The sequence below is a fragment of the Grammomys surdaster genome, unplaced genomic scaffold (genome assembly GCF_004785775.1).
Source record: "Grammomys surdaster isolate TR1022 unplaced genomic scaffold, NIH_TR_1.0 834, whole genome shotgun sequence".
NCBI lineage: Eukaryota > Metazoa > Chordata > Mammalia > Rodentia > Muridae > Grammomys > Grammomys surdaster.
Window position 1 is genome coordinate 135,013 of NW_021605253.1, and position 22,825 is coordinate 157,837.

At 39.0% G+C, this 22,825-nt stretch overlaps 1 protein-coding gene across 15 annotated transcripts in view; it reads left to right on the plus strand.

The window, feature by feature from the left end:
* Window positions 1-22,825, plus strand: part of Crem (cAMP responsive element modulator) — a 72,972-nt gene that overhangs the window by 46,849 nt on the left and 3,298 nt on the right. For 5 of the 15 annotated variants that reach the window (XM_028782668.1, XM_028782655.1, XM_028782657.1 and 2 more), the window contains 3 exons: window positions 2,302-2,490; window positions 13,622-13,657; window positions 16,722-16,878. In XM_028782668.1, coding sequence (XP_028638501.1) covers window positions 2,302-2,490; window positions 13,622-13,657; window positions 16,722-16,878 — 382 coding nt within the window. Of the gene's footprint in view, window positions 1-2,301; window positions 2,491-8,840; window positions 9,005-9,433; window positions 9,780-13,621; window positions 13,658-16,721; window positions 16,879-22,825 lie in introns of those variants that run through there. The other 10 variants (XM_028782659.1, XM_028782660.1, XM_028782665.1 and 7 more) reach the window with 8 other exon arrangements.

Genomic DNA, 22,825 nt, shown 5'->3' on the forward strand with positions numbered 1-22,825 from the left:
CCCAGCTGAGTATGGTAGTGTGTGCCTGTGGTCCCTGCTGAGTATGGCAGTGTGTGCCTGTGGTCCCTGCTGAATATGGCAGTGTGTGCCTATGATCCCAGCATGTAGAAGGTAGAGGCAATAGACTCAAGAGTTCAAGGTCATCTTCTAGTTCTAGGACAACCTAGACTGCATGAGACCCCACATCAAAAACATGAAACAATGAATACATTTATTTTCACTGTTATATATTTGGAAACTTTCTGTAATGGTTTTGTTATTTTAGGACAAGGTCTCACTATAGCCTAGACTAGCCTAGAATTCACAGCTGTCCTATGATGCCTCCAGACTGTTAGGATTACAGGCACATGCCACCATGCCTGGCTGATAAGTTTTGTTTGTTGTTTTTTTTAGGCTAAAATAAAATATTGTATTTAAATTCATTCAGACGTATCTTATTTTCCTACCTTTCCTCTTGATTGATGTTTATTATAAGCAAATTATTCTATCCTTGGATATTTTGGCTTTTTAGAAGTTTCCTGCTTGAATGTATTTCTACAGATAACACATTTCCAGAATCTCTGAAACATTAGGTTTTATTCTCCAACAGTAGTTACCATTTTGAATGGGAAGGTCCTCTGTCATTTCATAATGCCCTGCTAGTATAAAGTATGAAGGGCTAATGTAAGGGATTGGTCAGTAGAAATGTTTTCCCATGCCCTGCATGGTGGCATGTGCTAGAGCCAACTGTGCTGTGGGATAGGTGGAGTATATGCCTGTGGATGTGTGTATTTTCAATTTTAATTATATTTTGAAAAATATACTTGTATTTTCAAATATATTTTATATTTTAAATATTATATTTAAGTATTATCTATGTTAAATAAATGACAGAAAATAAGATGACGGACTCAATATTGTGATGTTTATATTATGAAAACAAAAAAGCTTTAGTTGGAAATTTAGAGAAAGATTACTTTGAAAATATTAAAAAGTGAAGAAAGTAAGCAAAAAAAAAAAAAAAAAGGAAAAACCGAAGTAATTTGGTATTTATCTCAGTATTCTAAAAACTGCTACAAAAGCGTGATATTGTATTGTTGTTGAAAATTAAGTTCTGAAGGTTGGGATGTAGTCCTCGTTAGAGTATGTGCCCCCAAAGCATGAAACCCTGGGTTCAATCCCTATTGCTTTATGAAACTGGGCATAATGGTGCAGGTCTGATCTCAGCACCAAGTGGGCAAAAGTAGGTCATCTTTGTCTAGCAAGTGAGTTCATTATAAAGATTTGAGATATATGAGACCTTATCTCAAACAGAAAAGAGAAAATTCAATTTCTGTAATTGGAATTTCATTTAACTCAGAGTTGCAAATTCCTTCTGACTCCCTCCCTCCCTTTCTCATTCCCTCCCTCCCTCCCTCATTCCCTCCCTCCCTCCCTCATTCCCTCCCTCCCTCCTTCTCTCCTTTTGATCTTCCTCCTTCCTCCTTCCTGCCTTCCTTCTTCCTTCTCTCTTCCCTTCCCTTCTCTTCTCTTCCCTCCTTCCCTCCTTCCCTCCTTTCTGTGAATGCTTACGATTGAACCCTGAGCCTAGTGCATGATCTGAGCATGCACTTTATACCTTCAGCTGCCTTCCATAATAAATTAGAAATGTAGTTAGGTGACTTAAAGCACAAGCCTAATGTAATTGCAGTGTCGACTGGAAATTTTACCGACTATTTCCCAATTCTCAGAAGAATGTTGCTTATAAGAAAAAATATTTGAAAGAATAGGTAATACTTCAAAGCTGGACTTTCTTTCTCTTCACTTTTTCTCTTAAGTAATTTAGTGGAGGAGCCTAGAGAGATGGCTCAGCAGTCAAAAACATGGCTGCTCTTTCAGGGGCCCCAGTTGATTCCCAGCATCTGCATGGTGTCTCACAACCATGGAACTCCAGTTCTAGGAGATCCAGTGCCCCCTTTTGGCCTTCACAACTACAAAGATGCATGTAGTGCACAGACATACATGTAGCCAAAACATCCATACACATAAAATAATAAAATAATGGGTTTGGAATGGATGCCTAGAAGGAAAACTCTGTGGACTCTAGGAATTAAAATTCTGAGTACAAAATACACTGAACAGCAAAACCAAAATAAAATACATTTATGTTGGTAATCTTTTACAAAGTTCACCTCACTATAAAGAACCTAATGGTTTTCTTATTGGTCCTACTTAGAAAGTAACAGTGGAAGCAATGGCAATAAATAGAAGATACTATATTCTCCCAATATGGGATTAAAATAACTCAGAATTATCTAATATTTCCTCTCTTTTTCTATTAAGTTGCTATAGCCCAAGGTGGAACAATCCAGATTTCTAACCCAGGATCTGATGGTGTTCAGGGACTCCAGGCATTAACAATGACAAATTCAGGAGCTCCTCCGCCGGGTGCTACAATTGTACAGTACGCAGCACAATCAGCTGATGGCACACAGCAGTTCTTTGTCCCAGGCAGCCAGGTTGTTGTTCAAGGTATATTTTATTAATCTAATGCATCTAGAATACCTGTGTCACACATTTTAGTGTCTGTCTATAGTATTGTGAAATATACTGGGGTAGAGTTTTAGGAGGGGTAGGGAATCACTTAAAAAACATTCAAAGAAATGTTTATACTTCAGAGAAGTTAAAGTATGATTTTTACTGACTCTGAAGAAAGGGTAATTTTAGAGAGGCTAATGTCACATGCTGTACCTAGTGTATTTTAAAAATTTGTTTATATTTTGCTGTGTGTGTGTGTATGTGTGTGTTCATATGTGAGGGTGCACAGTGTTCATGCCATGGTGTGAAGTCAGAGGACAACTTTGTGGAGTCTTGGCTCACATTTTATGTGGGTTCTGGAGATCAGACCCAGCTTATCAGGCGTGTGTAGCAAAAATCCTTTACTGACTGAGCCATCTCACTGGCCTCCAGCATATTTCTATTACTTTTTATGGGGGTATTTAAGTATATAGTCAGTGATATCTTGAATTTGTTCTTTTTTCCTAGCTTATTTTCCAAGTCTAACTTTCACACAACTCATTCCAAACAAGTGCTGATCTGTATATCTTTTAGACCCTTTTTAGTATGAAGACTCTTTAAAAAAAAGATTTACTTTTTTATGTATATGAGTACACTGTAGCTGTCTTCTGACATACCAAAAGAGGGTGTCAGGTCCTATTTCAGATGATTATTGAGTCATAACGTGGTTCAGGACCTCTGAAAGAGCAGTCAGTGCTCTTAACCACTGAGCCATCTCTCCAGCCTGACTAGTAGATTCTTTTTTTTTTTTTTTTTTTATCTTTTCATATTTTTTTTTAATTTTTTTATTGGATGTTTTATTTACATTTCATATGTTGTCCCCTTACCCCATCCCCCACCCACCCAGGAACCCCCAATCCCCTCACACCTCCTCCTTCTTCTTTGTGGATGTAACCTCTATCTACCCCCCCACTCCCACCTCCCCACCCTCAAAACTCCCACCCCCTGGGGCGTCCAGCCTTCATGAGGTCAAGGATCTCATCTTCCACCTGTGCCCAGCAGGGCCCTCCACTCTTATATATTCAGCTAAGGCCCTGGATCCCTCCATAAGTGCTCCCAGGCTGGTGGTTTAGACCCTGGGAGCTGTGGTTGGTTGGTATTGTTGCTCTCCTCATGGGGCCACAAATCCTTTCAGCTCCTTCAGTCTTCACTCTAACTCCTCCATTGAGAACCCCATGATCACTTCAATGGCTAGTTGTGAGCATCTGCCTCTGAATATGTCAGACTCTTGAAGACCTCTGAGGAGACATCCATATCAGGCTCTTATCAGCATGCACTTGTAGATTCTTTATAGCTCTTATGAAAGGAGTCTATAGTGAAATAAAACAAGATGTAGCCATAAGCTTTTAGGATTACATATAAGTTCAGTTCAAACTGGGTCATAGATTATTTTAATTTCATTCAGCTGTGTTTATGATAAGTATAAAACATGTATTTAATACAACTTAAAATCATGTTTTAATTCTAATCTTTTGGATCTATTTGTCTAGAATGTATCACACTCACTTTAAGGAAAGTAATATCTGTTCTTCTGAATTTCTTGGAAATATGCCCCAGCTGACTTAGAATGAAGAAATTCCCCTGTCTCAGCTTCTTGAATGCTGAGCTTACAGTCACGTGCAGTGGCATGCCTGGTTGATGAATCCTTCTATTCTTATGTACTTGGGGGATGAATGTGGGGTATAATAAGAGAATACCGAGTCTGAAAAGTTCTGGAGAGATGGCTCCGTGGTTCAGAGTGCTTGCTGTACAGTCATGAGCACTAGAGTTTAGATCTCAGCAAGTTAGATGCAATGCATATGCCTGTAACCACAACTCCAGAGGGTGGAGATAGAAGGATTTCTGACTTCCAACCTAGCTGAGAAAACTGGAACCCTAGGTTAAGAAAGAGATCCTACCTCAAAGAAATCATCAGAGAGGAGGAGAACTGGCCATACATACACATATGCACATATACTTAACACAGCACAGAAACATATATAAACAACAAACTAAACAAGTAAATCTAACCTTAAAATAAGAAGAAAGACTGAAGTTGGTTATATTAGTGCATGACAGTAATTTCAGTACTTGGGAGGCTAAGGGTTGCTCTGAGTTTTAAGCGAGCCTAGACTAAGAGTTCCCAGTCAGCAAGGGTTCTATAGTGACCACACAAACAAACAGTAAAACAAAGACAAAAAAGTGGTGATATTTTATGGGGAGAAAATACTATTTACATGCTAATGTTTATCTTAGATTAAAATTAAAACCATTTTTAAATTTTTCCTATGCTCAAACCTTGTTTTTCTAAATGAATAAAGAAGAGTCTTTTCTTCTCATATCACCTGTTTTACATGGAGAAATTGACACTGCAAAATTGGTACTATAAAAAAAGTTTTTAGACGTTTTCATGTTTTATGTTATTACTATATACCTAAGTTTTATGCCTTGGGGGTTAAAAATCATTTTCTTCTATAATTTTCAAACCTATATTCACTTTGTGTGTGGGGTATACATGTATATCAGGTACATGTCTGTATCTGGGTGGGTTTCTTTCTTTCAACTGCTGGGATTTGTAGGTATATGCTAGGCTTGACTTTTTACATAGCTGGGGACCAAGCTTGGATCCTCAAGCTTGTATGTCAAGCACTTTACTGTCTAAGCACCTTTCCAGCCTCCCTTTTGCTTTTTCTATTTTCTGTTGGAAACTCATAGTTACCCTTCACACTTTCTACCCCTTTCTGTCCAAATCCCCTGTATAGACACTTCCCCATGGTTAAGTTAAAAGGTTTTCATTTCTCCTCCTCCTGTCATCAGCCTATCAAGGCAGCTGTCCCTGTGGTCTGGATGACCACAACCATCAGCCTTCTTGGAGCTGAGAGCTGTAGCAACTTTTTAATAGTTCCTGGCTCAGTTTTGAGAGAACACTATGTCAGAGTTCACTTAAATTCTTGTCATCACCTTCTAGTGATTCTGGGCCTCTTAATACTTTTTATAAAGATGTTATCTCCAATATCTCTGCTTCTTTAGTACACTCTTGTGTCTGCAGGTTAGAGTGGATGCCCCAATATTCCACTTACATTCCCTAAATCTGTTCAAATTGAGATATAATCCTATAGACTGGATTGCTTTCATAATTCACATATATACTGGGAAGTCTATGAATCTCAGGGTCTCTGGAGTGCCTGCTGATTCACATAAGCCATTATCTGTCTTCTATACATGGTGGAAAAGACAAGGGGCTCTCTAGGGCCTGTGTGTTAAGGACATTAAACCCAATTAATGAAATCTTGTTATATAACTTTTCCTGAGAAACGTGAACAAATGTCTGTCAACCCAAGCTGGGGTGGCAGTGGGAATGATTGTTTCCAAGTCTGGTGCTGTGAACCTGTGCGTTGATTGGTTGCTTAGAGGAGTACATGTGGATGGTCACTTTTAGGAACATGGGGATTCAAGTGCAGCTGCATCACAGAAAAGATCGTCGCAGCATAGCTGATGGCCTGGTGCTGCCTGTCCATCCTGATGGCTTGGTGCTGCCTGTCCATCCTGCAGGCAGGCAGCTCTAGGGTGGGGAGAGTCTCTTCTGCCCAGCACCCATTATTACTTGTGGAGTAACCATGGGCAGGGGCTCATAAATCTTAGTTTCTGGAGCGTCTGGGACACTTGTTTACTTGTGAGTCTTAGAGGCCTCATCTTCTCACTAGAAGAAGGGAAGGGGTATTTTCATTAGAACAAACTCATTACACAGAAGAACTCTACTCTCAAAATGTAACTACTTCCAATCCTGTTGCACTGGGGTTAGGATCTCAACCTAGGAATGAGGAGTTGTATACTCACTTGCTCTGTAGCATAGTAGCATAGTAGCATAGTGTCAGACTACACTGAGGATGCCAGCGAATGCTAGGCATGTGCTAGGCAAAGAGACATCCTTTGTGTTGCCTACCTCTTCCTCCTATGTAGAGCTTGTTCTTTCTCAGCCTTCCCTCATTCCGCCTGACATGTAATCCCATTTCTTTCATTTCCTCTGACAGTCCTTTTTTTCCTCCACAGCCTTCATATCTACTCCTTGTCCTGACAGGCACTCTTTCCTCAGCTTCTATACATTATTCAGGTTTCATCTTAGATAACACCTCCTCCAGAAAGACTTCTCTGTCTGGCCTTCCAAATCTGGCCTAGGCAACCCCACAGTTCCCAGTCCATTTTCTTAGGTAATGGAGCACTGTCACTCTGTGTCCCACTTCAATGCTAAGTTCTATTTGCATCACAGCCTTTAGTATCTACCAAGATCTGTCATGTGATAAATGTAAACATTTTCCAAATTACATGTCTATAATCCCAGCACTTGGAATTATCAGTCTGAAGGCTACAGAGGGAGGCTCTGGTCAAATAAGAAAAAAGGCTCCCCCCTATATCTGAAAATAAAAGCTCAGATCAATAGTTTAGTGTAGGTAGGGCTGTATTAAAGCCTTCCTAATAGCAGTAGTCACCTCCACTTTAAAAATTACATTTGCTTTTTATGTGTGGGCATGGGTAATCATACCCATGTTAGAGGACAACTTGCAGGAATTAGTTCTCTCCTTCCAACAAGTAGGTCCTGGTGATCCAACTCAGGTTGTCAGGGTTGGTAACACATGCCTTTATCTACTGAGCCATCTCATGGGCCCCTTTCCCTCTTTTATACAGTATTTATTAGCTGTCAATGTGTAAGTTTAAATAAATATTGAGATAAAAAACCTAGATTCTGAAATTTGAAATTAGGATTATTAATATTATTCTGAACCTTAGAGCCTTAGGTGTACCTGGATGGCAAAGAGCCCCTGGTAGAGCCTTGTTGAGACTATCCACAAGTCCTCATCTTTAATCTTCAGTTGCAATTCCAGTTTCATTTCAAGGACTCTGCAAAACCAGTAGAAACATGAATGATCTCTGGTCACCTCACCTATGCTACAACATAAAGTTCTTGCCTTTACTGCAGCATGCTTACTCGAACAATGTAGAAATCGGCATTGAAAAGAAATCATTGTTTAAGGTGTGGTGGTGCATACCCTTAATCCCAGCACACAGGAGCAGGGCAGATGGACCTCTGAGTTCCAGGCCAGCCAGATATACATAGTGAGACCCTGTCTCCAAAGAAAAATCATTGACTATTTATGACATACAGATAGATCATTAATATAAAGTCAGGTTGAGGGTTTTTTGTTTGTTTGTTTGTTTGTTTTTTGTTTTTTCGAGACAGGGTTTCTCTGTATAGCCCTGGCTGTCCTGGAACTCACTCTGTAGACCAGGCTGGCCTCGAACTCAGAAATCCGCCTGCCTCTGCCTCCCAAGTGCTGGGATTAAAGGTGTGCGCCACCATTGCCCAGCCAAGTTGGGTTTTAATCATACAAGACAGTGGATTTTTACAGCCCACTGGGAGATGGGGGAGAGAAGATCTCATGAGGCAGCATGTCAGGGTTTCCTTCCTTCTTTCTTTCTTTCTTTCTTTCTTTCTTTCTTTCTTTCTTTCTTTCTTTCTTTCCTTCTTTCTTTCTTTTTCTTCAGTAAAGGTGAAAAAATATTCCATGCTGTGGAGCCTGATATCCCTTAGAACATAAGTCAACTTCCTGTATGACCTTGGTATTGTTAAAATTTCAATAATTATCCAGCTTTTCATGTGCAGAAATCTCATCAAGTTATCCAAATAAAAGCTGACATTAAAAATATGAATAGCAATTTTAGTTATGAATTTTAAAATTACTAAATTTCAAGGTATTACATTGAATTGCAAATTTCTATTTATATGGTTCAAAAGGATCAAATATCAGCAAGTTTACATTACTCTGGCAGTTAAGGAAGACACTGTCTACCACTTGCTGCTTTGGCATAGTGAGTTTCTAGACTATCAGCATTTCCTCATTCAGGTAAAGGAAACAAATTCCAAGTCACTCTGGGAATAACTAGATTTTATGGTGTGATAGCAAATGGTTTAGCAAATAAAAGTAACTGAATGAAGGCACCCGGATATTTCTAGCTCAGTAAGTTTAGAAGTGCCTATGAAATGCGTTTTTTTTTGTACTGGCTGTCAGGATTTTTTCGTTCATTCTCTGAAATGTGGATCTCCAAATGCTTCCTTCTTTGGGTTCTGAGAAACAGATGGGGATTGTCTCTTCCCGTGTCTTCACAGCTCTGTGAGCTACAGCCCTGTAACTTTTCATTTTTATTTTTTGCCAGAGCCCATCTGAAAAGAGTTTTATGTTAAAAGTGAGAAACAAGAACATTCAGATGGTTTATTACAGGAAGAGTTTTTACAGGGCTTTGCTTTCAGTGAGCTGTTATGTGACAAAGCAAATTGATGGCAGTGATAGGCTGGTGACGTCACTGTGATGTCAGTGCTCCTACTTATCTTACACATGCTTGCTAGTTTGGAACACTTTATTTTGGACTGTGGTAGGGCCGACAAGACCACTCTGTATGCAAAAGCCCAACATGGCTGTAACTGGAGATGAAACTGGTAAGGACTTAAAGGGGCATTTACATTAATTTTGTTTTGTTTTAATATAGGGTTTAGAAATATCTAGGAACTTCTGAGTGTTTTAGAAAGTGTGATTTTTAAAGTTGCTTATGCATAGGAAGTTTGTTTTCTTGCACCTCCGCACATTCAGCCTGCTTTGTTAAGTCATCAGAGTGCGATTGCTTGTTTATAGTGTTATTGTATCTTTGCTCTGAGGCTTTAATGCTCTGTTGACAAAGGCAGTTATCTGCCCGCTCGCCTTACTTTTCTCTTCCCCTTCCTCCATTCGTATTTTACCCTAGTCGTTCTGCCTTACTAAAATAGGCTAATAATTAATCTGCAACCTGTTGGAAATTCAATCCAGCTACCAGTTAAAATATCTGATGTCCATGTTGTAAACACTTGAGCTACTAGGTAGTAGCTAGCTCCGCACCGAATAGGGAAAACAGCGTGCTAAGAATGGATGTTTTTCAGCCTGCTAGTTCTTTCCTCCTGTCTGTAAAAAAATGGTCCGCTCTTCAGCTAATTGAGTTCAAAGGGCTGACGTCATTACATTTCCTGGAATCGTGTTTCAGCGGGGAAGTGGAAAAGTTAAACTCCAAGTGAGCTGCACATTGACGTCAGCTCCGAGTCATGTTGTGATTTAGTCAGTTCCTTTCTGCTTTGTCAAGCTTGGCCGACAGATTGCAAGTTTGTTAACTAGTTCACCACCGTTTCTGGCTGCGGGAACGTCTTCAGACCGAATAGCAAGTCTGACTTTAGTATTTCTCTTGTGGTAAGTTAAGTATCTACCTGAAGGTAGGGACACATCAGGGCACATGTAATGTTTTCATGAGCATAGCTCAGGGCTGTTTGGCAAGCTTAGTGGTAAAGACCTCCCAGCACCTGCTTAGTGACAAGTGGGCTATATTTAGGCCGAGGTTTTGGTGCTTGTTAGCTAGATCCATAGGCAGAGTGCCCTCTAGTGCTTTGGCAGGGACGTGCTTGTCTTTCATTGTTTCCTCAGCCTTTTCTAGTTAAGTTTTGTAATAAGTTCATTAGGTTTTGCTTTTCTTAGTTATAGATAAGTGATTTTGAAATACTGAGTTACAAGTGACCTTTGTGTGGTTTGCGACATTGTATTCAGTTGGATTTATTTGTAACCCATTTTTTAATTTGCAGTTGAATTGAGAATGAAGAGGATTACATGGCTTCCCCACAGTTTAGCTGCCATTGCATTGTTTCTGGGATGGTCTTTAAGTAGCTGTTGTTTTGTCAGATGGCGCTTTTTGTGACGTCTATAGACGTACTGTAGATTGCGGCAGCTCTGGAGCAACTGAGGAGCCCCAAACCAGACACTGTTGTAGTGTGATCCTAAAATCAATGACTGTTTTTGGTGCATGCATTTATTTTACAAAAATTGTTGGTTTGTTTTGTCTAAGCAAACTTTAAATTTCTATTTACTACTTGACTGTTAGAGCAGGAGAGAATATAGTAATACAATAAAATAGAGTAATTAAAGTACCAAGTATATTTAAAGGTGAATAATTAAGGTATGCATTTTTATTAAAATTTTAGCCATTGCTTGTGAATTATATATTCATATACACTTATGTTGATAGAATGAGCATGTCATCTTTGAAGCACTTTCTTCTTATAGTTTGTTTACCATTACTAAGCCACAGTTTCAAATTTCAATTTCAAAAATACTAAAACTTATAAATTTTGAACAATATAGAACATTTCTCATAAGACTCAACTGTAGTTTAGAAATTTTTCTGAATCTGTCACTTTTCTTGGTGACATTTGAAAAAGTGTCATATTGAAAACAATAAATGACATTTATATTCTTTTTATTAATGAACAAAACTGCACCTGGTTGAAAAACATTTTTGGCAGTGTGGCAGAGAGGCTCTTAGCAGTCTTTGTATTCTTGGCTCTGGGATAGTTTGGATTGTTAAATTGAGGAAATTGGTTTAGACCAAGGGCTTAGAAACCTTTGATCACCAGCATTTTATATCACGGTACAGTGACATGTGTGTCTCACTCCGAATTTATATAAAGCAAGTTTCAAACACAAAAGTAACACAAAAGCATAATTATTTTCTATCTAATTTTCTTTTTTTGCTTTAAATGTTAGCTTGACCCATGAAATTGATTTTATGACCCATGGTCTGTAATGTATGCCAGAGATCCAGACTCAAATCAGGCTTCTTATCTTGATACTGCCCTAGAAAAGATCTTTATGGCATCTCTAGTAGGATCATGGAATCAAATAAAAGAATGACATTGTTAATTCTGCTTGGTGAAATGTAAATTTGTATTGTCTTTTTTTTGGTTTTATTTGTAATTGATTATATTTGGAGCTGAGTTCACTGTTTTAAGACCTGGATTAAAGTTAAAACAAACTTTAGATTTGGAAAATAGTATCCTAGTATTTGATGTAGGAGAACAGAGATACATTCCACTTTTGTGATTTCTCTTAGGAAAATTTAACATAAAGGGATGGTTTTGATTAGGGGTTAACTTTTTAAGTTGATATTAAAGCAAATTATACTTGTATTGGAAGTAGATAGAAGAATAACCTGCTGTGAGTTAAATAAGGCCTCAAATCTCAGAGGACAGTGTCATGCTGTCTCCACTGGCGAGTGTGTCTTAATGCAGTGTTGGTTATTTTACTTTTTCTTATCTTGTTTTCTATCTGAACATATTGTCTGATAAAGTAACTAGGTCAACACTTTTGCATTTATGTAAATATGTATAAAAATACTACAAGTAAGCATAAATACAAATTAATAAAAGAGCTAGCAAAGTACTCAGATTATTGTAAAGAAGACACAGAAGAAAGGAAATAGAGGTTGAAGCCCTGGAGACCCACCTAGAGGAAGCCATATGAAACACTGGACAAGGAGAGGAGCTTTCCATTCATGCTCACCGATTACACAGGGAACACACTACTGCACAGACAGTGGTATGACTGAATGCAGATCAGAGTAGGCAGGGACTCTTCTGAGTTACAAAGCTAGCAAGCAGTGAAGCAGCTCAGATCATCAGAAACCTCTGATTGTGCTCATAGTGTACTATGCTGCTCTCATGACACTGATAGTAAATGCTAATGTAGCATGGATCATAATAGCATGCAAGACATAGTTTTTACAATGTATAAAGTGAAGCTAGCAACACTTTTAAGTAATCAAAATGGAGTTTTTTCCTAGACTACTCTTCTGATAAGGCAGTAGGGTATTTGTCTTTCTATAGAACCTTAAACTTTCATTCATAATTTCCTGTATTTTTCATAGATATCCTAACTTTTAAGACTTTCATTAAAAAAACAATCTAAGAAGCCCTTTTATGTGTATCTTGGGTTGCGAATATTAATTATTTCATATTATATATAACTACATCAAAGTATCATTTGTATACCTTTGATTATACACATACATATATATATAAAATTTTAATTTGTTAACTATACCTCAATAAATAAATAAAAACTGAAAATATTTATTTAAAATTTATTTATTATTAATATGTATATGTGCAGGTGTGTGCATGCGTGTGTATGTGTGTGTGTGTGTGTGTGTGTGTGTGTGCATGTGCAGCTCATGCCATGACATGCATGTGGATGTCAGAGGACAGATTTGAGGCATTGATTCTCTTCCCTCCTGTGTTCCAAGGGATCAAAGTTAGGTTTTCAGGTTTGTATGACAAGCACTTTTATACCTTGAGCTGTTTTTCTGGCCTTAAACAGGAAACATTTAATGACTTAATTCTGTATAGGACTTTAAATACAGTTGAAAATTCTCACTGCTTGCTAGTCACCTTTATGTGATTTCATTTACATGGAGAAGAAGGGGCAGTGGGAAGGGAAACTTTGTGAGAGAATGGGACACAAGGCGTGGAGAAGCCTGCTGTGGAGCTAGAAGCATTGGTGTGCTGTTTGAGAGATAGAAAATTGGGGGAGGGATAAGGAAGATGCCAACAGGTTTTTGGAGCATTGGGAAAGCAACTCTCCTCAGTTACAAGAATGACTGCTGAGTCCCCCCCTACTGTGTACTATTCTTATGATCAGTGAAATGGTATAAAGGTGGGAGTTGTGTAGGTGTGGTGGCTTATGTCTGTGATCCCAGTACTCTGGAAGCTGGGGTAGAAAGATTGTGAGTTCAAGGTCCTGTCCCAAAGCACCAAAGCAAACCAACAAAGCCCCTTGTACTCAGTCAATATGCACCCGATAATAAATAATTACATAAAATAACAATCCTTTCGGGGTATTCACAAGTAGTTTCCTTTTAAAAGCTATCAAAACAGGCATTTGGGATGTTTGTTACTCATCTCTTTGTTTCTGTATCTGACTTGTTTTCCCTAAGAACTAGGAATCATACACTTTGACTTATCAGACTTGTTAGAAGGGGAAATTCTAATGGGAAAAATTATTGGTGGTGTTATAAACCTTTTAGCTACTTATAGTATAAGTATATGTTATTTGGAACACTGTATTTCAGACATCAAGGGAGGGGATTGGAAGGGAACTAATGTATTAAATGTCTTCTGTGTGCCAGGCACTGTGCTAGACACTTTGACATATATTACAGGGTTTCTTGTGAGTTTGAAATGAGATGATGTATCCCCATTTTACAGATGAGGAGACTGACCTTGCCCCAAGTCACATGGCTGGTAAGTGGCAGAGCTGGACTAGAACCCAGACCCCAAATCCAATGCCTTTTCTGCTGTACCGTGTTAGAGCTTGAAAAAAGAGAGGTATGAAGTTCATGATCAGAATTGACAGCCCCAGGACTTGTTTTTCATGCAGGAGTTAAATGGTTAGAAAACACACTATCAGAATCCCTGCCTCTAAGCTGCCATGTTAGTTATATCTAAAGCGTATTAAGGAAGAACAATGTCTTTTGTCAAGAAATGCCAGATTGAATGAACATGTGCCATCTCATGGGACTTTATCTGTGTTAAAGACAGTTACAATAACATGTCCACAGAAGAATGCGTATTAAACACTCAGATGACAGCATGCCTGTGCAATCCCCTAGGGAGTTTAAAATTGACTTTGTAGAGGGCACCTCAGCCCATGAAGCACCTTTCATACAAAGTCCTGTGCTAGATTCCAGAGCATAAAGTGAAAAGATACTGTTCTTGACTTGTCTGAACATTCTTGCCTCCCTGAGAATAAACTTGGGGTAAACTATAGCAGTATAAATATATTTTTCTTATTATTATTTTCTTCAGTCATGATTTTTAAGCCCCTATACATGACTTATAAATTCTCAAAAGAGAAATATGAAATTCTAAAGTCAGGTGTGGTAGCATCTTCTTGTAACCCCCAGCACTTAGAAAGCTGAGGCAAGACAATTGAAAGCTTAATGCCAATCTAAGTTACATGGCAAAATCTTCTCTAAAAAAAAAGCCTTACAAAATAGTCTTGATACCTTTAGTACTTAGATGGGCTAGGGATTGGGCTTTATAAATAGTACAGGAATAAAATTATATCCCTAGAGAATGTGGGATGGTTCTTGGAAATCACCACTGAATTTACAATGGTAGAGACTGATGCTAACATAAACAAGCTCTCATAACTTGTTTCAAAGAAATCTGACATTTAGATTACCTCAAAAGATTTTTTCCCATCGTTTTAGTGTACTTTACTAAGATTATATTTGCATATATAGAATTTATCCATTCACCATTAGAAGTGTATCATAGAGTCTTTGGGTTGTGGTAGAAATTTATTTTAGACTCCTAAGCTACACTAATTCCTACTTGCTTGAAGTAGTGAGTTGGCATCCTGGACTTGTGTTATAACAAATAGAATCAATATACAGCCGAGGCACAATGAGGCCACAGTTCTCTGATATGTCCTATATATCATCCCCTGCAGATACAAAGTGACTAAGGTTCTGCCTGACAGGTTTGAAGAATGCCCTATTTGGCATTTTCCTTGACCCTCATGTTACCAAGTCTGGTTCTCCAAGGGCTTCTCTAGCTTCTGCAGACAGACAAAAGGTCTTTTGTTATTGCTTTGCTTTGTTTTTAATATGCATGTCATCTATGACATGTCTCTTTTCTTTTCTTAAAAAAATTGAAAAGAATGCCCTTAAACCAGCTTTCAAACATTCTGTTCTCACTCATACTATAGAGAATAATGATTGTGTACAACCGTGGAGTACGGTGAAACCATTGCTTCCTCCCTTTCCTGCGATCCTCTCCCTCTTAGAAAAGCAGTAGCTATATTTAGGATATGGTAGCAACAGAAGAACCTCTCACTCTCTGCACATTTTTAGTATTGTTTTTACACATTTGTGAGCAGTTTCAAAGAAGGGTTGGAAGCAGATGTGTATTCAAGCTGCCAGCAAGATTCGAGGGCTGAGGTGTGCAAACTTGGTCACTGGCTATTGTGTGGACTTTAGAAAGTCTGGACAGCCACCAGCTGGGACATTGTTTCAGTATTTGCTGATTTACAGCTGGATGTGGGTAAAGGAAAGTGGGAGGACTGTGGCCTCAGTTCCTGTTCTTACCTCTCACTACACAATGACCAATGGATTAAGGAGATTCTATCATGTTAGGTTTTATATGTTGTTTTCTCCTTAAATAGTTAGTTTGCACTTCTTTTTTTAAAAAAAGATTTATTTATTGTATACGAGTACACTATTGCTGTTTCAGACACACCAGAAGAGGGTATTGGATCCCATTACAGATGGTTGTGAGTCACTATGTGGTTGCTGGGAATTGAACTCAGGACCCCTGGAAGAGCAGTTCGTGCTCTTAACCACTGAACCATCTCTCCAGCTCCACAATTTTCACTTCTAATGAGATGTCCTTGTGTATAGCATTGGGAACTGTCATGAAATAAAATTGATGACTTAAGAAGTTGATTTAAGAATGTCACTTTTTTCTTCCCTTTCTTCCTGTTACCATTAACGAATATACAGCCAATTAGATTCCTTCCCTTGCCTTAGCCTTTTTTTTTTTTAAATTTCAGTATTGGATGTCTTTCTATATCTGTTTTAGGTGTAGGCAAATGGAAGTCCCAGCTGAAGCTTCCAGAGGATGGTCATGCCTACTTAGAGTATCCGTGTTGCCTTTACTGGCTTGCTAGAGCCAGTTGTTAAGTTTCAGGACTTTTGTGAGATGGTTGTGAAAATAGCTGTTATTAACAATTATCAGTGTATGTATATGTCCACACACTTAAATAGATTCCATTGAAAGCAGAAGTAGTCCTCAAATACTTATAATTTCAAATAATCTTCAGGTCATTACCATTTGTGAGCATGTCTCTTCTTAGCTTGACACTGAATAAGGTCTTTGAACTTGGTGGAACTTGCTACAGTGCAAGTGTTTTCACTGTGGAAGTCATCAGACTGAAGAGCAGGGATACTTGTTTCTGTCCTAGAAGAACAACTCCTTATAGTTACCAGCACACTGCTAAGACAGGCTAACTGAACTGTAGTAAAAAACCCTTATTGCTTTAGCCTGTGATAAAAAGAGGTCTAAAACAAACTAAGACATTTTCTAAAATGTCAGGAACAGGCTAGAATATTTGTAGCTTTGTTCTAATTTGTCAAATAAAGTTCTTCATGTTTAAGATCCCTATAATACTAAAACAATAATTTTTATCTCTACAAAACAAGTTCTATTGACATGTACAAAGTGTACACCATTTCTAGGTTAATTTTATGTAAAATATTAGTGAATTGGTGATATAAGCTTGTAATGCTTTGTTTCATTGCAGCTGCCACAGGTGACATGCCAACTTACCAGATCCGAGCTCCTACTACCGCTTTGCCACAAGGTGTGGTGATGGCTGCCTCACCAGGAAGTCTGCACAGTCCCCAGCAACTAGCAGAAGAAGCAACTCGCAAGCGGGAGCTGAGGCTGATGAAAAACAGGTAAAGTACTGGGTAATCTAGAGCCACTGTAGGAAACATTTGCTACTGCGGGGCTCTTAGTGTACATTTGTTAAGCTGTTTCTCAGGTTAAGTGTCCTGTGGCTTCTTGTGTGTGCTTATGCTCTGCCCATGATGATAGTTTATCTTCTGGTGAGTTCCTAGCTGCTTCATAACCAGCAGATATGTTCCTTTATGTTGTGAGGAATATCAAAAGATATGTAATTTTTAAAAACAGTATTATTATATTCTTGATAATAAACTTGTTTTATATATTTTGTGAAATAGTTCTGGTAAGTACATTTTACCCCTTAAATTGGTATTATAGATAGAACCTAAGACCTAGGGCATGCCAGGCAAACATTGAGATACATCTCTGACCCTGATTTTTTAGCTTCTTTATTAGGAAAATAAATTTAAGTGTTAAAGCATTGTTTTATATTTTATCATTCTAGCTACTTTGTATTGGTTTTACTCCAGCATAATGAAGTACATGTTCTTTTGATATTTTAGTCATGTATAAATAAAATAACGAAACCTACTCATGCCCCTGCATCTAGCTACTGGCTAATGCTGTAGCAGGAATGCTTGCAGTCCCCTCTCATCTTCTCCCACCTATGTTCTGAGTCTGTCTCTTGATTGCCTCCACTTCTCTCCCTGCTTAGGCACCAGCCTGCCATGTTAAAATCACACTTAAGCAATAACATTTCATTTATACGACTTGCATATTAATTCTTTAGTTATTATGGAGAATGGCACAACTCAGTTTGATTTTCAAAATGATCAGAGTTGCCTTAACTGTTTCCCAATATATTTTGTCACCTATTCTTTAGTGTTAAATTATATCCTAATTGCAAGAAAATAAAGCACATTAGGTGGGGTCAGCTGCTTTGCTTGTGTGTAGAACAGAAACAGACTGTGGTCTTTGACACAGTCTTATTAGATGTTTCCAACATAGTTAATCTACAGATTGTGGCAGTGGAATCCCTGAAACTCAGTTCCGAGATCATCACTGTCTTGGAAACTGGGTCTTGTCTGAGGTGTTTACGTTCACTGCCTTTGTGGTTCTTTAAATGACAGTTTGAGAGCTAGGCGAGGTGAGTCATCAGGTAAGAGCATCTAGTGTCCCTGCAGAGGACCTGAGTTCTCTTTCCAGCAACTATATCTGGTGGCTCACAGGACTTTGTAACTCCATGCTCCCTCTTCTAGAATTCAGAGACACATGCTTGCACACGCGCACACGCACGTGCACACGCACACACACTTAAAAAATAAAAATAAAGACTGGAGAGATGACTTAGCAGTTAAGAGCATTTGCAGTTCTTGCAGAAGACCCAGGTTTGATTCTCAGCTCCTACATGGTGGTTTATAACTTTTCTTTTTTTTAATTGGATATTTTATTTACATTTCAGATGTTATCCCCTTTTCCCATTACCCCCACCCCCACCCAGGAACCTTCTATCCTATTTCCTTTCCTCCTGCTTCTATGAGGGTATGTCCCCCCACCCCCACTCTCATCTCCCTGCCCTTGAATTTCCCCACACCGGGGCATCCAGCCTTCATGGGACCAAGGACCTCCTCTCCCACCTATGCTCCACAAGGCCATCCTCCCCTACATATACAGCTGTAGCCATGAATCCATCCCTATGTGCTCTTAGAATGGTGGTTTAGACCCTGGGAGCCCAGGTTGGTTGATATTGTTGCTCTTCCCATGGGGCCGCAAACCCCTTCAGCTCCTTCAGTCTTCTCTCTAACTCCTCTATTGGGAACCCCTTGATCAGATCAAAGGTTAGCTGTGAGCATCTGCCTCTGAATATGTCAGATTCTTGCAGACCTCTAAGGAGCTAGCTATATCAGGCTCCTGTCAGCATGCACTTCCTGGTATTCACATCAGCATCTACCTTTGGTGACTGCACATGGGATGGATACCCAGATGGAACAGTCTCCAGATGGCCCATCCTTCAGTTTCTGTCCCATACTTTGTCTCCATATTTGCTCCCATGAGCATTTTGTTGCTCCTTTTGAGAAGGACCAAAGCACCCACACTTTAATCTTCCTTCTTCAGGAGATTCATGTGGTCTGTGAGTTGTATCTTGGGTATTACAAGTTTTTGGGCTAATATCCAATTTTCAGTAGTGTATACCATGTGTGTTCTTTTGTGATTGGATTACCTCATCCAGGATGATATTTTCCAGTTCCATCAATTTGCCTAAGAATTTCACAAATTCATTGTTTTTAATAGCTGAGTAATACTCCATTATGTAAATGTACTACATTTTCTGTATCTATTCCTTTGTTGAAGGACATCTGGGTTCTTTCCAGCTTCTGGCTATTATAAATAAGGCTGCTATGAACATAGTGGAGCATATGTCCTTGTTAGATTTTGGAGCATCTTCTGGGTATATGCTCAGGAGTGGTATAGCTGGGTCCTCAGGTAATGCTATGTCCAATTTTCTGAGGAATTGCCAGACTGATTTCCAGAGTGGTTGTACCAGCTTGCAGTCCCACCAACAATGGAGGAATGTACCTCTTTTTCCACATCCTTGCCAGCATCTGCTGTCACCTGATTTTTTTGATCTTAGGCATTCTGACTGGTGTAAGGTGGAATCTCAGGGTTGTGTTGGTTTGCATTTCCCTGATGACTAAGAATATTGAACATTTCTTTAGGTGCTTCTTAGCCATTCTAATTTCCTCAGCTAAGAAATCTTTGTTGCCAAGCAGTGGTGGTGCATGCGTTTAGTCCTAGCACTTGGGAGGCAGAGGCAGGCGGATTTCTGAGTTTGAGGCTAGCCTGGTCTACAGAGTTCCAGGACAGCCAGGGCTACACAGAGAAATCCTGTCTTAAAAAAACAAAACAAAACAAACAAAAAAATAGAACAAAAAAAAAGAAAAAAAAAAGAAAAAAAGAGACTTCTTTGTTTAGCTCTGTACTCCATTTTTAATAGGATTATTAGGTTGTCTGGAGTCTAATTTCTTGAGTTCTTGGTGTATATTAGATATTAACCCTCTATCAGATGTAGGATTGGTAAAGATCTTTTCCCAATCTGTTGGTTGCTGTTTTGTCCTATTGACAGTGTCCTTTGCCTTACAGAAGCTTTGCAATTTTATGAGGTCCCATTTGTCAATTCTTGATCTTAGAGCATAAGCCATTGGTGTTCTGTTCAGGAACTTTTCCCCTGTGCCCAGGTATTTTAGGTTCTTCCCCACCTTCTCTTCTATTAGTTTCAGTGTATCTGGTTTTATGTGGAGGTCCTTTATCCACTTGGACTTGAGCTTTGTACAAGGAGATAAGAATGGATCAATTTTCATTCTTCTACATGCTGACCTCCAGTTGAACCAGTACCATTTGTTGAAAATGCTGTCCTTTTTCCACTTGACGGTTTTAGCTTCTTGTCAAAGATCAAGTGACCATAGGTGTGTGGGTTCATTTCTGGGTTTTCAATTCTGTTCCACTGATCTTCCTGCATGTCTCTGTACCAATACCATGCAGTTTTTTTGACCATTGCTCTATAGTACAGCTTGAGGTCAGGGATGGTGATTCCTCCAGAAGTTCTTTTATTGTTGAGAATAGTTCTTGTTATCCTGGGTTTTTTTGTTATTCCAAATGAATTTCTAAATTGCTCTTTCTATGTTTATGAAAAATTGAGTTGGAATTTTGATGGGAATTGCATTGAATCTGTAGATTGCTTTTTGGCAAGATGGCCATTTTTACTATATTAATCCTGCCAATCCATGAGCATGGGAGATCTTTCCATCTTCTGAGATCTTCAATTTCTTTCTTCAGAGACTTGAAGTTCTGTCATACAGATCTTTGACTTGCTTGGTTAGATTCACACCAAGGTATTTTATATTATTTGTGACTATTGTGAAGGTGTCATTTCCCTAATTTCTTTCTCAGCCTGCTTATCCTTCGAGTAGAGGAAGGCTACTCATTTGTTTGAGTTGATTTTATATCCAGCCACTTTGCTGAAGTTGTTTATCAGGTTTAGGAGTTCTCTGGTGGAGGTTTTGGGGTTTATAACTTCTTGTAACTCAATTTCTCGAGTGATTGATACCCTGTTCTTGCCTCAGTAGACACTAGGCATGCACATGTTGCACATACATAAATCCTTGCAAAACACCTGTATACATAACAATAGGGCTGAGTGTGGTGATTTACACCTTTTATCCCAGCACTTGGGAGGAAGAGACAGATGTTTATAGTGAGTTTGAGGCCAGCCTGGTCTACATATACAGTTCTAGGCAACCCAGCATGACAAAAACAAACAAACAAAACTACAACAAAAACTTTTATAAAAGAAACAAAAATATATCTTTTTTAAAAAAAAATTCAATTTCATATACTGTGTAACTCCTTAAGTTGGTTACGTTTGCCAAACTTATTGCTAGATCAGTAGATGGTGAGTACACATACACTAGAAATCGGATGGTAGAAATAGAAACATTTATCAGTGCTTTGTCTCAGGTCATCGTTTTCTCATCAGCAGTGTTATTGCTTTAAAGATCCAGAAGCAGTGGCTAGAGAGGTGGCTCAGAGGGCAGGAGCATTTGCTGCTCTTCTGAAAGAACCAAGTTTGGTTTCCAGCATATAGGTCAGACTGTTACACGTCTGCATTTCAATTATGTAGTTAATAATTATTGGCATATATGGGAATAGATGCTAAAACATGTAGTCAGATTTTTGATCTTTATGGCAGGTACAGAGGTATGTACAACCAGAACAAAGTTTCCTGGCGTCCCCAGGGAGCCAGGCTCCTTGCTGCCGAATCTTCAGCGTGACCACAGGATGTCTGCTGCTGCTGATGACAGGAAGGGGGAGGATGACTGTGGTCAAAGAATTCAGCTAACTCAGTTTGTTTCTCCAGAAGATTTTTTTCTAGAAGAGGTTTCTAGCTGCCTTTGCCTACATTTCATTGGCTAGAAATAGGTCTCCACTATAAGGGACTCTGAGGAGCATTATTTATCCTGCCAGTGTCAGATTAGAGATAGCTAGAGAAAAGCAGGAACATGAGGCTCTTGGGTGACTCAGCATTAGCTTAGCAAATTTCAAGTGCTTCTTCCTTCAGTTTCCTTAAGTCTCACCCAAGTCTCTAAGCACAGAGTGGCTCTAGCTTCACTCTGGAGATGAGGAACTGGAGTTGGAATGGTTAAGTGGCAAGTTGGCCAAAATCATAGAGCCAGGGGACCAGAAGTAGGATATGCTGCCTAGCAGTTCTTTCTTTCAGAGCCTTCCTTTGTCCTTACAGCAAGGTCATCTCAAAAGGACCTCAATGTAAAGCTTCAGTCTGGACTTCATGGAGAGGATGCAGGAAGAGTAAGATCAGGTGTCAGCTGACATTGATCACAGATAATTATATCCCTGCCACACTGATCAGCAGTAGGTTTGATTCCTTTGTAGCCCAGTCCCCATTTCCTGTTTAGCTTGACATTGGCTTTGAGACTGTGTGGTCCAGGCTGGCCTCAAACGTGTGCTTCTCCTTCCTGCCTTCACCTCCTGAGTGTACAGGTGTGCAGCACACCTGGCTCTCACTCTTTTCCTGCAGTTTACCATGTGGTTTCCTCTCAGTGCTGAGGATGGGTTTACTCAAACTCAAGCCTGCAAACTGAGCTACCTATTAATAGAAGAAACAGGTGTTTCCCACAGCTGAGAATACTTAGGAATGTACCAACCACTTGTGTGATCACTAAAGCTTTGTGCTTGGGACACTTTGACTCCAGTCACATCTCACACACAGCGTCTGTCTGATATGAAGTATGGATATTTACAGTAAGCAAGAGGTTAAAAGCTGACCACCTCACAACACTGTATTTAAACTTATATTTAAAGTTTATGTGGAAAGACTGTCTTCCTTTTATATTTAAAGTTTAACATATTTAATGATGAAAACATAGATACTTATAAATACATTTCAGTTCCCCAACTGGCAGCTATGTGTGCTTGGACATGCCG